The following is a 16,040-nucleotide window of genomic DNA, read 5'->3' as shown; positions in this document are numbered from 1 at the left end:
CGTTTAAAGGGTCGGGGTCGCCTGGGCGCACGGCAGGACGCAACAACGCTTTGATACTGTAGCTACAGTAATATATACTGTACATACAGTACAATATACTGTACATACAGTGCTCTATACACACAGCAACACACACAGCTACACACACACAGCAACACACACAGCTACACACACACAGCAACACACAGCTACACACACACAGCAACACACACACAGCAACACACACACACAGCAACACTACACACACACAGCAACACACACACACGGTGACACACACAGCAACACACACACAGCAACACACACAGCTACACACACACACAGCTACACACACACACAGCAACACACACACAGCAACACAGCAAGCCACACACACAACAACAAACACACAGCAACACACACGACACCACCACCACCGCCACACGTAGCCCTCGGCCATGGCTTCGGCGGCGCTGAAGGTGGCGGGCTGCATGGAGTGTCTGTGCGGCAGGCGGGCCACCAACGTCATCCTCAGGGCCGTGGTCGAGCCAATCGTGGACTTCTTCACCTGCGTGGCTCAGGTGAGCGCACACGTGCAGCCCTCGTCACCGCCGTCACCGCTGGTCATGGTCGATCCACTGCTGGATAGATGCCGGTGGCTCCCACCGCAACCCGCCGTCTCTAGCTTGCGAGGTATTGCCACGTGTCCGAGGGGCGATCCCCACGAGCCGAACTTCTTTCGCGCCGTACGTAGCCAACTGTGGTCGTGGGGAGGCTGTGGCAGGGGTGGTGGGGTCGTGGGGAGGAGGACGACACAACTCAACGCAAAAAAGCGGTTGTAGAGAAGTGAGTTTTTCACTCGAGGTCATTTTCAAGTGAATTTTATACCAAATTTAAGTTTTCCAACGCCTCCTTTTTATACGTGTTTTCTCCTACAACAGAGTGCAGTGCCACATTAAATACGCACTACAATGACAATAGTTTAAAGCGATTTGTAGCATGTTTTATTTTCAAAATAGAAATATGGTTGAGCTTTGTGACGTCATATTCGAGGGGGGTCTGACTTTTTGTGACGCCGTGTGACGAGGGGGGGGGGGTCAAAAATCGTCCAATATCGCGTGACGTCATTTATGGACGGCCCCCAAGCGTGCTATACGGAGGTGCGGGGGAAGTACAATTGAACACAAATGGCAGGTCTGAACAAAGACTTTATCGATGTAGATTTAAAAGTGCCAAGCTCCAGTGGCTTCCTAATATCGGAATGGAGAGAACGTTCCAGACGGCCGCGGTGACCGTCCCATGGCTTAGCCAAAAGACGCTGCTGTAGCGAGGATGAGCGGAGTTGCGTTTCTACTCCTTGACGATACCAGCAAGGTCGTTGTGCGTCCTCTAGTATCTTGTGGGATATTCTTGCCAGTATCAAAATTATACTTTAAAAAATAAAAATCAGTCTGACCCTTTCCGGCAACGAGTGCGTGTGGTTAATGCAGACTTGACGCTTTGAAAAAAGGTATCTATTTGGTGTTTAAACATCTTAACACCTGTTTTATTGCCATAAGGGGCCGTCCATAAATGACGTCACGCACCTAGGGGGGGGGGTCAGACATTTGTGACCGATGTGTGACGGGGGGGGGGGGGTTTGAGAAATGCTTTGCAAAGGGTATCAATTTGGTGTTTGAAACATCTTGAACACCGCTTTATTGCCAGAAAGGATCAGAGTTATTCTGATTTTTTTGTCCTCGTGTACCAGAGTAGTAGTTGTCGTCGTCCTGTATTTGCACGCAGCTGTCGTGCTGTGTACCGTTGTTGTCGTTATTACCCAAGGCGGTCGTTTGATTCGAACCGGCTCTGTTTATATAGCTGCGCTACGAACCCGGCGACCCGAGTTTGATTCCCGCTCACGGCTAATACCAAGTGACGATGATCTGAACCGGTGCTGGGCCTCCCCTAGGTCGACTCAGCCTCAAAATGAGTACCTGGTGCGGTGTGTAAATATCGACACTGGGGAGACAAAGGCGGCCGGGCGTGGTCGCTGGCCACCCACCCCCTCGTGTGCCACAGTGGCGGCCCTTCATGGGTTGCTGCTCGCTAACAGCACTTGCACCAGCAGTCTGTTCAGGCTATACGGTGGTTTTTAACGAGTAGACTTTCGCGACAAATATTATGCAAACGTACATAAAACGTACCAATTCGTTTCTAGTGTTGTATTGTAGAACCACACGGAGACGGAATTTACTATGAGGGCTGTTGCCGTTTATTAAACACTTACATTCAGCACTCAAGCTCACACCAGGGGTAGGTGCTCTCTATTCTTGGTCCTTAACCTGGACCCCCGAACACCATTGTCGTCCTACCCTCGGCTATCCCTCGGTGCCGGGGCGGTGGCTCATCCAACACCGCCCGGCAACGAGAAGAGAAGAACCCACTCTCTCTCAGCCGATCCTCACTGAATACTTGGAGCCCCGCTCTCGGCTATTATCCCCTCGGCTCTCCCACTCGTCTGCCCCGGACGGGGGTTCAGCCAACACTGTCCGGCGACGAGCGGGAGAGACCTCCTGCAGCCGATCCTTGCCCCGAGCTCCCACAACGACCACGCCCTCGTCACGGGTCTCCCTTAAGTACCCCTTGGGCGGCTCCTCCCCCTAACTCGGCCCCGCCTTTGTTCTCGAAGGTGCCCCCCCCTTACAGCACCCGTGACATGACGTCATCCTCCGCTGTCAACTCGCTCGCACCTTCCTCTGTATGCCACCTCGTGGTTGCTCACACTACTCCTCTAGTACAGCACCACCGGTGTGTCGGAGAGTAAAGCAAAAAACATTTACAATTCGAGTGCGACGTTTCGCCAGTAATTGCAATCAGCCTCATCAAATGTGGCTCTCCGACACACCGGTGTGCTGTACAAGCCTCGTTCATTGGCTGTGCCGGGTGGTGGCGGGTTTAACGACACATATGTACGCGATCTAACAAACAAACTTCTCTCCCCCTCAATTATCGATATACGGGGAATGTTTGTCTGTGGTTTTGTGGGTGGCTCTCTGCTGGGGCCCTCAAGGTGATCCTGAGCATCGGGCCCCTGCGCTGGGTCCGCACCCTCTGCTTCCCCCACCTGGCCGAGAACTTCACCCTCTGGGATGGCTGCCTCGACTGCTGCTGCTGCTGCTGCCGCGTGTGCGAGACGATGGACTGCGCCAGGGCCGACCGCATCAAGGTGATGGGGCTGCTGAAGCTGCATGCCTCTGGGCTCAGTGCCGGATTCAGCTAGTGCGGGGCCCGAGGCATATGTTGTTATATGAAGGGGCCCTGAATAAAACCAAAACACGTAAATATTAAAACACGTAAATTTTTAACTCGCGCAGTAAAGTAATTGTATTTTTGCACTTGCTATACGGTCAGATAATGCGACAAATCGCGAACCTTAAACACTCAGTCGTTCATAAAAGTTGAAGGCGGTATAGTACTATAGTAATAGAGCTAGTGCATAATCACTGAACCGGAATTGATAACTTGAACGCATTTAGCGCATGGCCCTTGAAAGTGCGGGGCCCGTAGCGTATGTAGCTACTTTTGCTTCTGGGATTATCCGGCACTGCCTGGGCTCCATCGACGTCGCGTTATATGGGCACTTTCGTGCTGCTGTTATGGCTCCATTGTGGCTTAATGGAGGACATTGTGACTTCACGGAGGCTTAATTGTGGCTCTATTGAGGCTCCATTGTGGCCCTATAGAGGGCTCCATTGTGGCTCGAGGGAGGGACCGTTGTGGTCCCATTGTTACACTTTGGTGGCTCCATAATTTAGCGATGTGGTAGATTCACTGTGGTTCCATAATGGCTCCGTGATAATGCCATGATAGCTCTCTTTGGCCTCATTGTGGTGGCTGTATGATGGCTCCCTAGCGGCGCCATGGCGCTATACATGGGCCCCATTGGGGCTCTATTGAGGCTCCGCTGTGGCTCTATTGAGGCCCCATTGGGGCTCTATTGAGGCTCCACTGTGGCTCTATTGAGGCCCCATTGGGGCTCTATTGAGGCTCCGCTGTGGCTCTATTGAGGCCCCATTGGGGCTCTATTGAGGCTCCGCTGTGGCTCTATTGAGGCCCCATTGGGGCTCTATTGAGGCTCCGCTGTGGCTCTATTGAGGCCCCACTGTGGCTCTATTGAGGCCCCATTGGGGCTCTATTGAGGCCCCATTGGGGCTCTATTGAGGCTCCGCTGTGGCTCTATTGAGGCCCCACTGTGGCTCTATTGAGGCCCCATTGGGGCTCTATTGAGGCCCCATTGGGGCTCTATTGAGGCTCCACTGTGGCTCTATTGAGGCTCCACTGTGGCTCTATTGAGGCTCCACTGTGGCTCTATTGAGGCTCCGCTGTGGCTCTATTGAGGCTCCACTGTGGCTCTATTGAGGCTCCACTGTGGCTCTATTGAGGCTCCGCTGTGGCTCTATTGAGGCTCCGCTGTACTATATACGGGTTTCCATGCGGCTACATGGTGATTAATATGGGCCCCATTGCGACTCTAATGTGGTTCCACCGTGCTCTCTCCGAGCCCCACGGTGGTTACACTGCGGCTCCACTGCGGGTTCCACGCTGCTCTGTAAAGGCTCCACGTTGATGAAGACTGCGCCGCTAACCCTCCTCGTTTTGCACAGAGGACCTGGCTGACAAAGAAGAAGCGCAGCGGGCGGGGGGGCATGCAGTCGCTGCTGTGGATGGTCACCCACAGCGTGTGCGCCTTCCTCCTCGGGCTCATCATCGGCGTCTTCTTCTTCTACACGATCACCTTCGACTTTGGCTACGACATCACCACGTGCACCTACGTCACCGCCGTGGTCGTCTCCTTCCTGTCGCTGGGCATGGCCTTCTCGTTGACGGTGCGCGCCGCCTTCATCCTCATGCTGCCCTACCTCTTCTCCAGTAAGTGCGCGAGCTTCGGTCGGCCGATCTTCAATTCATCTGCCAATATCGCCCCCCCTCATTAAAGTGGGCACCGGTGCACGATACGACGCAACGGGAACGGTACGGGGTGGTGCGGCGGGGGGGGGGGGCATAGAGCAACAGGAATAAAGAAACTCGTCATTCTCATGCTGCCTTACCTTTTCTTTTTAGCGTGCTCAGTTGCAAAGGTATTGGAGGGTTCTCTTGTGCCCCCCACCCACCCAAGTAAGAAAAAATGAACACGATAAAAGCCGTAGTAGTAGGTTTTTACCCTTTAAACTGGTACAAAACTGACACCTTTATACAAGGCATCATGTTTGCAATAACCGCAACACAAGCAGTCAAAATGCAAACAAAAAGAAACAACTCTGATAATGGTAATGATATGCACTGTCCTTGAAGTTGATTGGTCCACACCCCAGACAGCTGTCTCGGGTGTGGACCAATCAAACATGATGCCTTGTATAAAGGTGTCAGTTTTGTACCAGTTTAAAGGGTAAAAACCTACTACTATATTTTGCCACTGGTCAAGGAGGTCTCATAACGATAGGAGCCATTAAGGAGCCGTCACCACGCGCTTTAACGCCTTGAACGATGTCGCACCCGTCACTCCGTGTCGTCGCAGAGGAGGGCCGAATCGCCGTCATCTCCATGGCCATGCTCACGGTGGCCAGGGGCCCCGCGCAGAACATCAAGAACAACTTCCAAGCGTTCGCCACCTCCATGGCCTGCGGGGCCGAGATGGCCACCAACCAGACCAGGGAGATGATCCGCAGGGCGGCCACACCGCTCTTGGGTGGGTGGCACCACCCCGCCGCGTCTCCCGGCCGCGGTGCACGCGACGGCACCCGGGCAGCGCACGCACAAGTGCTGCTAGGGAAACGCGCGCACGGGCGAATGATGAGTGACCGCCGCACGGCCACATGCCCAGGAGAGGGAGCTTCTCGTCCGGTTTTGAAGCTCCTGAGATCGATTCCAGAGATTGTCAGAGCCGCTCACAACACAAACACAAAGTGCCCCGCCGTGTAGCCTTTGACACAGACTGTTAGCGGGCACCAAGAAGGCCCGGTACGGCACACGAGGGGGTGGGTGGGCAGCATCACACCCGACCGCCTTTGTCTCCCTAGAGGCGATAATTACACACCGCACCAGGTAGTCATTTCGAGGCTGAGTCGACCTAGAGGAGGCCCAAGACCGGTTGAAATAATCGTCACTGGGTGTTGGTCGTGAGCGGCAATCTAACTTGGGTTGCCGGGTTCGTAGCACAGCGTAGCGCTAACCGCTACACTACCGTTCTTCACAGCAACCTGTAACACACAACTGTAACCCACACCTCAATCTGAAACACACACACATACACACCTGTATTTATGAATGCGTGTGTTTTTTACGCGTGTAAGTTCGCATGCGTTTTATGCAAGATGTGCATACCCATCGTTTTGTGTGTACGTGCGCTTATGTGTTTCTGTACACGTGCGCGCGTGCTCATGCATTCAGTCCGGCGCGTGTGAGTTGTGTAGACACGTGTGCGTGCATGTTTGTTTAGTGTAGTGGTTAGCGACCAGAGTTCGAATCCCGCTCACCAGTGACGATTATCTGAACCGGACCTGGGCCTCCCCGATGTCGACTCGGCCTCAAATTAGTGCCGAGTGCGATAACAAACAACCTTCTCGTGTGCCGTGGCGGCCTTCATAGGTGCTCGCTGACAGCACTTGCCCCAACATTCTGTAAGGGGGATTGTGTTGCATAGGCGTGTGTATGTGTGTGCTTTGTGTTGCATAGGAGGAGCAGTAGCGTAGCGGTTAGTGCGCTGCGCTACGAACCTGGAATCCCGAGTTCGATTCCCGCTCACGGCCAACAGGTCCTGGGCCTCCCCCTAGGTCGGCTCAGCGTCAAATGAGTACCTGGTGCGGTGCGTAAAAACATTGCCACTAGGGAAACACAGGTGTCTGGGAGTGGTGCTGGCCACCCACCCCTTAGTGTACTGTGCAGGCCTTAATAGGTGCTCGCTAACAGCACTTGCCCCGACAGTCTGTGGGCTATACGGGCGATCTCTTTGTCTTTGTGTTGCATAGACGTGCGCGTGTGTGTGCGTGTGTGTGTGCTTGTGTGTGTGGGTGTGTGTGTGCGTGTGTGTGCACATCTCTGTGACCATTTCTCCTGTTCCCCCACAGGGATGATCGACCAGATCGAGACGGTGTCGGGCAAACTGAAATCTCTGTCGAGCGAAGTGGGGAGAATATTCACGGCGATCAAGGAGGGGGTCATGTTCGTCTGTGAGCGAGCGCTGCGCACACGGCCACATCGCACGCACACAGCTGTCAACCCATACGGTTTACCCGGATTCTTTAACAGTGATATTGAGTTTTCAGGTCCGTGCGGCGTACAGCCGTTTCAATGGGGGCAAAATCTTTTTGTCCATTTGTTTGTGTTTCTCCCTTGTGATGGGGACTTTGTAGGATGAACGGGGTGACCAATAAGGTCTGAATTGGCCTGTAACAAGGTAGGCACTGATATAGCCAGACGTTTGGAAGCTTTACCCATTCTCGTGGTCCTCCTTTCGCAGGGACGTCCATCTGCAATGCCGTCGACTGGCTGATGAACGTCGGTGAAAACTGCAACAAGATCTTCGACGACCCCTACCAGAAATGCTTGGCCGGCTTGGACGACGGCTACAGGAAATGCAAGGAGGAGCTGCACTGGATCGTCAACTGGGTGTGCGGGATCGTCAACAGCGTCAAGTGGGTGTGCGAGATCGTCAAAGGTGAGCGGGGGGTATGGGGGGGGGGGCGGGAGCGGAGCTCTGGTGATGGACGGCAGGTGATGGTGGCGTGCGGTTGGTGGCGACGAACCCGGCGACCCGAGTTTCATTCACGGCCAACGCCAGTGACGATTATCTGAACCCGGTCCTGGGCCCCCTCCCCCCCCCCCGTCTAGGTCGACTCAGCCTCAACTGAGTACCCGGTTGATTACGTAGGGTGTTGACTGTTATATTATCCGACTCTCTGTTGTATTACATTACATTTCTAAGTATCCTAGATTTGTGTTTCTATTTCATTTAGACCTGATGATGATTGCTTGTGTTGCAATCGAAACGTCGTATGCTGGTATTGAATTTATTATTTTCTCTTTATACGTGACTTTACCGAAAGAACCAAAGAGTAATTCCTGCAGTCACGAAAGCTCCAAATTAAGTATGAGTACCTGGTGCGGTGTGTGAACATGGCCACTCGGCAGACTAAAGCAGCCGGGCGTGGTGTTGGCCACCCACATCCTCGTGTGCCGTTCCGGCCTTCGTAGTGCTCGCAAACAGCACTTGCCCAAACAGTCTGTTAAGGCTACACAGCGGAATCTTTGTCTTTGGTTATGGGAATGGCGGTAGTTGGTGGTTAGGAACGGTGGCGATGTTAATAGTGGTGGCGACGGCGGTGAGCAGTGGCAGCGGGCGATTGTTGATGGCGGGTGATGCTGGGTGGTGTTTCGGTGGTTGGCGATGACGCTGGTGGTGGCGAGAGTGGTGGCGATGGGGAAGTTGTTGTCTCGCTCATCTTGTCTCGTCCTCTCTCTCCGCTGCCCAGTGGGGAAGGTGTTTTGCCTCGTGCCTCAAAAAATTCAGAATTTCATCCAAGAGAAAGTGTCCGACTGTAAGTGCCATTCACGCTTTTTGCACGCACGTGCGCAGCCTCGTTCGGGGGCCAAGTTGTTCAATGTGCCGTTTAAGTTGTCGTTGTTGTTTCTTTCTGTATAGTTTGTGTGTGGGTTTTTTGGCCACTTCTGCCGCCTTAACACAGCCTCAGCATATTATCACAAAGCATAAAACTTCAAATCTAGATTAAAGCTTAAGTTATTGTCCTTTCTCAATCTGCTGTCGATCCCCGGGGGGTTTATTGACCCCGCGGCCTGCCCATTCGAGCGCTATCCAGGCTCAACGCCGCTTAGCCTCCGGGATCTGACGAGATGTGGCGCCATCTGGCACAACGCCGGGCGATTTGGATCGAAGGCGGTTTGCATTCAAAGTCGACGCTCCACATGAAGCTCTGTATGAATGACTTGTCGCTGCTTCCCGTGCCCCTATGGGGGCAGCGATCGGGAGGAAGCTCGACGAGATGAAGAACCAGTTTGCCTTCAACTTGTCGGTGCACCACAAGTTCAGCATGGACCGCGGGGCCTCCGCCTCGGCGCCGCAGATCGCGCGCAGCATCATGGCCGAGGTGAACCGCCGCACCGTGTACCTGGACTACGTCATCGCGCTCTTCACCGATGTCGCCTTCGTCGCCATCGTCTACCTCTTCGCAAGGTGAGCGCCCGGTCGTCTCCCCCCCCCCCCCCCGCCGGTTCCACCAACCACCACCACCGCCCCCCACCCCCATCCGAAGAAAGATTTAAATCTCTGTGCCTCCTCACTCATTGGTTGAATATAAAGGACGCGGAGCGACTGACTGAGTGAGCGACCGGCCGGCAGGTGCCTGTACTACCGACACAACTTCCTGTACTGCGACGACTTCGACAACGTGTACATCACGGAGCGGTTCGTGCGCGTCGACCTGATCCGCACGCGCCTCGGCCAGGAGTCGCTGCTGCCGCTGAACCGCGGGGAGGCGTCGCGCTACATCACGCCGCGTATGTGCACACACACGTGCACAGGCACACACACACACACGCACACACACACACGCGCACACACATGCACATACACGCGCACACACACACGCACACACACATGCACATACACGCGCACACACACGCACACACACACACGCGCATACACGCGCACACACACGCGCACAGGCACACGCACACACACGCGCACACACGCGCACACACGCGCACACACGCGCACACACGCGCACACACACACACCACACACGTGCAGCACCGCCATCGCCAGCGACGGTCGCTTGTGACCACAGCAGCAACGACCACCGCCGTGATCTCCTCCCTCGCCAATGCTGCCACATTGCTTGACAACACCGTCACATCGCTATTACAACACCCTCACCGTCACCATCACACCGCCGTCGCCGGCATCGCTGACAGCGTCGACAATTGCATCGTCACACCATCACCGACCCCGTTGCCACGATGTGGCGAGCGTGTCTGTGTATGTCTGGGGAGTGGTGGCGCGGTGTTTGCCGCACTGTGCTGCAAACCCAGTAGCCAGAGTTTCGATCCCCCGGCCGCGGCCGACATCAGCACCGAGCGGTATCCGAACATCATCGCTGGGAAGACGAAGGTGGCCGGGCGCGTTACGTGGTTCTGGCCAAACCTCGCCCTTGTGCGCCGTGCCGGTCTCGACAGTTGCTTGCGAACAGCATTGTGCCCCAACTCTTGGAACCTCCGAGTTCAACCAGTCTACACAACAATGGCTCATTCCTAGCAGCGTGCTTCAGCCGCACCGAACCTCACAATAATAATATCCAGGGGCCTACCTTGGCTCCTCCAACCCTCAACCAGTATATATACAAGGACTGTTTTCTTGGAATTTCTCTCACTTGATACAGCAATCGTGCTGTGACGGTTCCACCTGAAGATGGACGCTTGTGTTGCCTCCGAAACGTCGTGATTTTTATTTTACTTTTATAAATTTTTATTTTACATTTTTTACCTACGTGACTTTACCGAAAAAACCTAAGAATATAGAGGGGGGGGACCTTTGCCTCTGCGGGCTCTGCGCACGCGAATCGCGCAGGCTCGCCGTACATGTCGCTGGAGGAGAAGGAGATCTTCGGCAGCAACTTCGTGGAGTGGCTCGGCTGCTTCTTCTACGCCGTCTTCTTCATCTGCCTCGACCACGGCGTCTACGGCATCCTGAACACCGTCGCCGAGTTCCTCTCCGTCGAGGTGTTCGCCCAGGGTGAGCCTCGGCGCTGCTCGTCACGCCGCGTCGCGCGACGTCACGCACGGCGCTTGTGTCGATCCACCGCTGCGATGATGAGGGCACCTCTGATGGTTGAGCACGTGCGGTGCGCGAAAGAAATTCAACATACGTGCATACGCTCCGCTGCGCTTTGATGCCACGCCGGGCCATGCCACATGCCGACTCGTCGATCAAATTGAAGCCTACATTGAGGCTCCAAACTCTTTTCAGGAGGGCCCTGCATTAGGATATTTGGCCAGTAACGATTACGTACGTACGCATGCTGAGCTTATTTCGCACCGTACGTAGCCAACCGTGCTAATCGGAGGTGCAGGGAAAGCGTTTGGCTTTGTGGGAGGAAACCAGAGCACCCGGAGAAAATGCGTACATATGTGGGGATTGCACTGAAGGCCATATTTGGGAATCCAATGCTGTGTTATCACCTCCTGGCCACGACCGAAGCCCAGGCCTGCAACACCTACCATGCCCAGGCATGCCTCTCATCCGCGTACTCGTCAGGCTCAACTCTGGTTATCGTCCGATATCTTACCGCGTGTCAGCAATGATAACGATGAAAAGACGACTTGTGCAAAAGTCGGCTTCACCTGCGTAGCGGCTAGGTCTACGACGTGTTTGTGTGCGTGCGTTGCGTGCGTGGCGCAGCCCCCGTGAAGATGAAGCTGAAGGTGGAGGGCGACGGGATCATGGCCAACATCTTCAGCGTGCTGGCGGAAGCCTTCGACACGCTGCAGGATGGCCAGTTCCAGGTGATCACCAAGAAGTGCGCGCCCAGCCCCAGCTACCTCCCCGTGGCAAGAATCTTCCACATCGGTGAGAGGCTGAGGGGTGGATAGGGTATCTATGTAGAAGTTCTTTCGCACCGTAACATAGCCTTCCGTACTAATCGGAGGTGGGGGTGCAGGACAACAAACTAAACACAAAAAGCAGTTCTAAATAAATACGTTTTCATTATAGATTTAGAAGTGCACAACTCCAGTGGATTCCTAATATCGGAAGGTAGAGCGTTCCAGACGGTCGCAGATGATGGTAGAGAATTCCAACGTTTGGCAGTGTGGTAGCGCGCTGCGCTATGAACCCAGCAATCCCACTCATGGTCAACACCAGTGACGATTATCTAAACCAGTCTTGGGCCTCCCCTATTTTTGGTGCGACGTTACTTATTATGGACCCACCTCCTCAAATGACCACCTCGTGCGGTGTGTAAACATCGTCACTAGGGAGACAAAGTTGGCCGGGTGTGGTGCTAGTCATCCAGCCCCTTCGTGTGCCGTGCCGGCCTTCATAGGTGCTCGCTGTCAGCACTTTCCCCAACAGTCTGATAAGGCTACACGGGGGTGTTTGTCTTTGTTTTTGTGTAGGCGCCATGTTCGGGCTGGCATTATTCGTGACCGTGTTCCAGGTGTACGGAATGCGCCTGCGCCGCCTCGTCTGCTCCAACTACTACCCCGTCAGGGAGCGAGTAAGTGGCTGCGCCGCGGTGCATTGTGGGTTGCCCATTTAAGGGGCGGCACTCGGCCACACAGAGAGAGAGAGAGAGAAGAGCGAGGGGTCGTGCACGTCTTCACTGGCGCCGAAAAATCGGTCGACGACCTGGAAATTACGTCTGCGGGCGGCACACCTCATAAATTATAAACCCCTCAATGTGGCCGGGGACCATGAGTCCAGCGAGTCGGTAAAACATCCAGTGAGAATTGAATCCCTGATAACACCCGCAGTAGATCTGTACGAGTGCACGTCGCATGCAGTTAGTTCCGTTGAACCCCGCAGGAACGCGTCCTGTTCCTCTACAACAAGATCTTGTGCCGCCGGCCCGGCCAGCTCAAGTCCATGTGGAGGGCAATCCGGAAGAACGCCAAGGACGGCAGTCACTCCGGCTTCCTGCTCATCCTGGCCTCACGGTGGGCATGGCGTCACCACTCTCGCGCCGCCCTCCCCCCCTCCCCCCCCCCCCCCCCCTCCACGTATAGACATGGCTCACGGCTCCGATGTCAGAGCCGCAGCGAGCGAGTCGGAGGTATAATTTCGATTTAAAGCTTTCGTGAAAGCAGGGATTCATCTTCTTGGTTCTTTCGGTAAAGTCACGTAGAAGGGAAATAATAAAATAATAAAAATAAAACATAATAAAATTATTCTCACGACGTTTCGGCCACAACGCAAGCAGCCGTCCTCAGGTGAAGACCAGGTCTGTCGGGGAGACAGCATCTGTTTTTTCTTCTACGTGACTTTACCGAAAGAACCAAGAAGATGAGTCGGAGGTACTCGAGACTCCTACGACCAAATCACCCTGGAAGCTCAGCTGAGGCTGGTGAGGACTCGGATGGGATGGACAACTCTGCGGGGACTAGCAAGCGCTGTAGGCCTGGACCATGACGTGGCCAGTAGATGGCGGTACAGCTGTGGATTCTTGAATCCATCCGTGTGGAGCCTTGAGGTGTTGCCCCACTACCAGGACGGTTCCTGGGAGGTTTGGCCAACTGCATTTAGCGAGCGTCTGGCCGCCAGATATCGAGCCGTACCGCAGCGTGGCGGGAGCGCGTCGTGGGGTGGTCGTTGTCAAAAATTGCCTTTTATTTGCAGCTTCACGTGCTTGATGCCGATCGTCAACCTCCTGGGCATCTACGAGAAGCACTGCATGGCGTGCGCGTGCCCGGCCACCAGGCACTCCGGCTCTTCCTTCAAGTACTGCGTCGTGCCCGGATGCATGGGCAAGTCGGGGTGCGGGCAACGACCATCGGAAATTTCGACGGTGCGATTGGACGCAAAAATGTGCCTCCAATCGCAGGCGTTCAACCAGGGTTCACGCCTTCCCATTAGTGGTCCCCTGCCCATTGCCGCTCGTTTAGCTCTCAGCTAAGGAAATGTAGTATTTCACGTCGGGTTGGTGGTTAGGATGAGGCTTTAGGGCAAGGGTGTAGAGTTTGTATTTAGGAATTAGAGTTCGGGCAAGGGTGTAGAGTTAAGAATTAAGAGTTAGGAGCAGCAGTGCCAAAGTCAGTTTTCATTTTCCTGCGTCTGCTGGGACAGCAGTGTTGATAACAAAGTTGGAGAATTTTTCTTTTTAAAAAGTCTCATCACTTACCCTTCCCACTGCCACCCCACGACCCCCCCCCGCCCCCCCCCCCACATCAGGATATTACTGCAGCGGCTGCATGGAGAAGCTGAAGCAGTGCACACTGTGCATGAGCCCCGCGGACTACGGTGACCTCTCCGACCTCAGCCAAGTCATGTGAGCAGCTCTCCTTGTTAACGTGATGTGTGTGTGTGTACGTTGAACTTCTTTCGCACCGTACGTGCTAATCGGAGGTTAGCACGTACGGTGCGGTGGAAGGACAATAAACTAAACACAAAAAGCGGTTCTACAGAAATGGGTCTTCGATCTAAAACATTTCATTTGGACCGTAATCACTTAGAAGGGGTCTCGGAAGCAGTTCCGTGATATCCGCTTCTCGCGTTGCCATTCTCACGTTGGGGGGGGGAGCGACCCACCCGCTCCGCTCCCCGAGCGTTACGGACGAACGCTCCGTCAGCGCCGACGCGGCTTCCGGCGACACGTTCAGAGTAAAAACGTGAGAGAGAGAGAAAATGGTAAAGCCGTGATTTTGTAAGAAGACGGCACTCGAGCTCGCGTTCTGTGGCGCTCCGGTGGCTCCGCAGGGACTCGAGCGACGAGGAGCTGAGCCACAGGGTCGGCGGGTCCCTGAGGCAGCGGCGGGGACGCAAGCACAAGCCGGAGCGCGCACTCCGGCGGGACGCGGAGAGGTACCCCACCCACAGCCCACTTGGCTCCCCACCCACAAAGCCACACACCCACCCATCCACCGTGCATCTCCGTCCAGGCCCGCTTCATCCCCCTCCCTCCTCATCCAGGCCCGCTCATGCCCCCCCACCTCCCCGTCTGACCCCGTCCATTTCCGCTCACCTCCCGTCCACCTCCGTCCATCCCTGCTCATCCCCCACCTCTCTATCCATCCATCCCCCCCGTCGACTCCCCATCCATCCCCACCTATCCTCCGCGCACCCCTTGAACGACGTGCGGTCTGCACAGCAGCAGCGGCAGCGGCAGCGGCAGCGGCGGCGAGCAGAAGCTCGACTTCTCGTACCAGTACAGGAGGCGCGGCGCGGAGGAGGTCGGGGAAGACTCGTAAAACAACGAGGGTGACGGTGTCGTCGACAAGGACTAGTCGGCGTCTGGCGAGGACGATGAGTCGGAGAAGGGTGACGACGATGAAAAGGAGGGGGAGGAGTAGGAGGAGAATGACGATGGTCCGTGGTGCACCATTCACAGCCATGCGGCACCAAACCGGTGAAGGAAGAGGCCTCAGATGGAAGTTGTTTGACCATACTTCACCACGCTGGTCAGTCTGGGTTTACGACCAACACAGTGTGGGGTGGGCATGGGGGGGGGGCCTCGTCAGTGGATTGACTCGGGTGGGCCAAGGTCATCTTGCTGTGATGCAGATGTTTGTAAATGCACCCCGTCCACACTGCACACACTGCATGCGCCTGATGTAGCGATGCACCGTGGGGGGGGGGGAAGAGTTTGAGTTGACAAGTAACGTGGCCACAGGGCTACGGCACCTCGAGCTGGAGCCACAGCAACTACAGCCTGATGCAACTACAGCCTGCAGCAGCTACAGCCAACAGCAGCTACAGCCATAACACTACAGCCTGCAGCAACTACAGCCTGCAGCAACTACAGCCTGCAGCAACTACAGCCATAACACTACAGCCTGCAGCAACTACAGCCTGCAGCAACTACAGCCTGCAGCAACTACAGCTATAACACTACAGCCTGCAGCAACTACAGCCTGCAGCAACTACAGCCTGCAGCAACTACAGCCTGCAGCAACTACAGCCTGCAGCAACTACAGCCATAACACTACAGCCTGCAGCAACTACAGCCTGCAGCACTACAGCCTGCAGCAACTACAGCCATAACACTACAGCCTGCAGCAACTACAGCCTGCAGCAACTACAGCCATAACACTACAGCCTGCAGCAACTACAGCCTGCAGCAACTACAGCCTGCAGCAACTACAGCCTGCAGCAACTACAGCTTGCAGCAACTACAGCCGTAGCACTACAGCTTGCAGCAACTACAGCCTGCAGCACTACAGCCTGCAGCAACTACAGCCATAACACTACAGCCTGCAGCAACTACAGCCTGCAGCAACTACAGCCTGCAGCAACTACAGCCTGCAGCAACTACAGCCTGCAGCACTACAGCCTGCAGCAACTACAGCCTGCAGCACTA

At 55.1% G+C, this 16,040-nt stretch overlaps 1 protein-coding gene across 2 annotated transcripts; it reads left to right on the top strand.

Annotated features, from left to right (window-relative positions):
- The first annotated feature begins 7 nt into the window (after nt 1-7).
- On the top strand, nt 8-15,667 carry DCST2 (DC-STAMP domain containing 2). Of its 2 annotated transcripts, none has more exons than XM_061558353.1 (17): nt 8-557; nt 3,029-3,184; nt 4,623-4,887; nt 5,534-5,704; nt 7,083-7,184; nt 7,475-7,672; nt 8,487-8,552; nt 8,992-9,205; nt 9,371-9,528; nt 10,598-10,762; nt 11,429-11,596; nt 12,145-12,245; nt 12,554-12,684; nt 13,364-13,491; nt 13,916-14,012; nt 14,441-14,545; nt 14,832-15,667. In XM_061558353.1, the coding sequence occupies exons 1-17, from the start codon at nt 435-437 to the stop codon at nt 14,929-14,931; spliced, it is 2,448 nt and encodes an 815-aa protein (XP_061414337.1). In that variant the 5' UTR covers nt 8-434; the 3' UTR covers nt 14,932-15,667. The 2 variants fall into 2 exon arrangements, with proteins under 2 accessions (XP_061414337.1, XP_061414338.1); XM_061558354.1 differs by having other exon boundaries at nt 9-557; nt 14,835-15,666.
- The last annotated feature ends 373 nt before the right edge of the window (nt 15,668-16,040 follow it).

This window comes from Lethenteron reissneri, chromosome 24, assembly GCF_015708825.2.
Source record: "Lethenteron reissneri isolate LAM-NWPU_2019-01 chromosome 24, ASM1570882v1, whole genome shotgun sequence".
Classification (NCBI taxonomy): Eukaryota; Metazoa; Chordata; class Hyperoartia; order Petromyzontiformes; family Petromyzontidae; genus Lethenteron; species Lethenteron reissneri.
The sequence above is the reverse complement of the archived record's forward strand: the minus strand, read 5'-3'. Positions and strand labels throughout refer to the sequence as shown.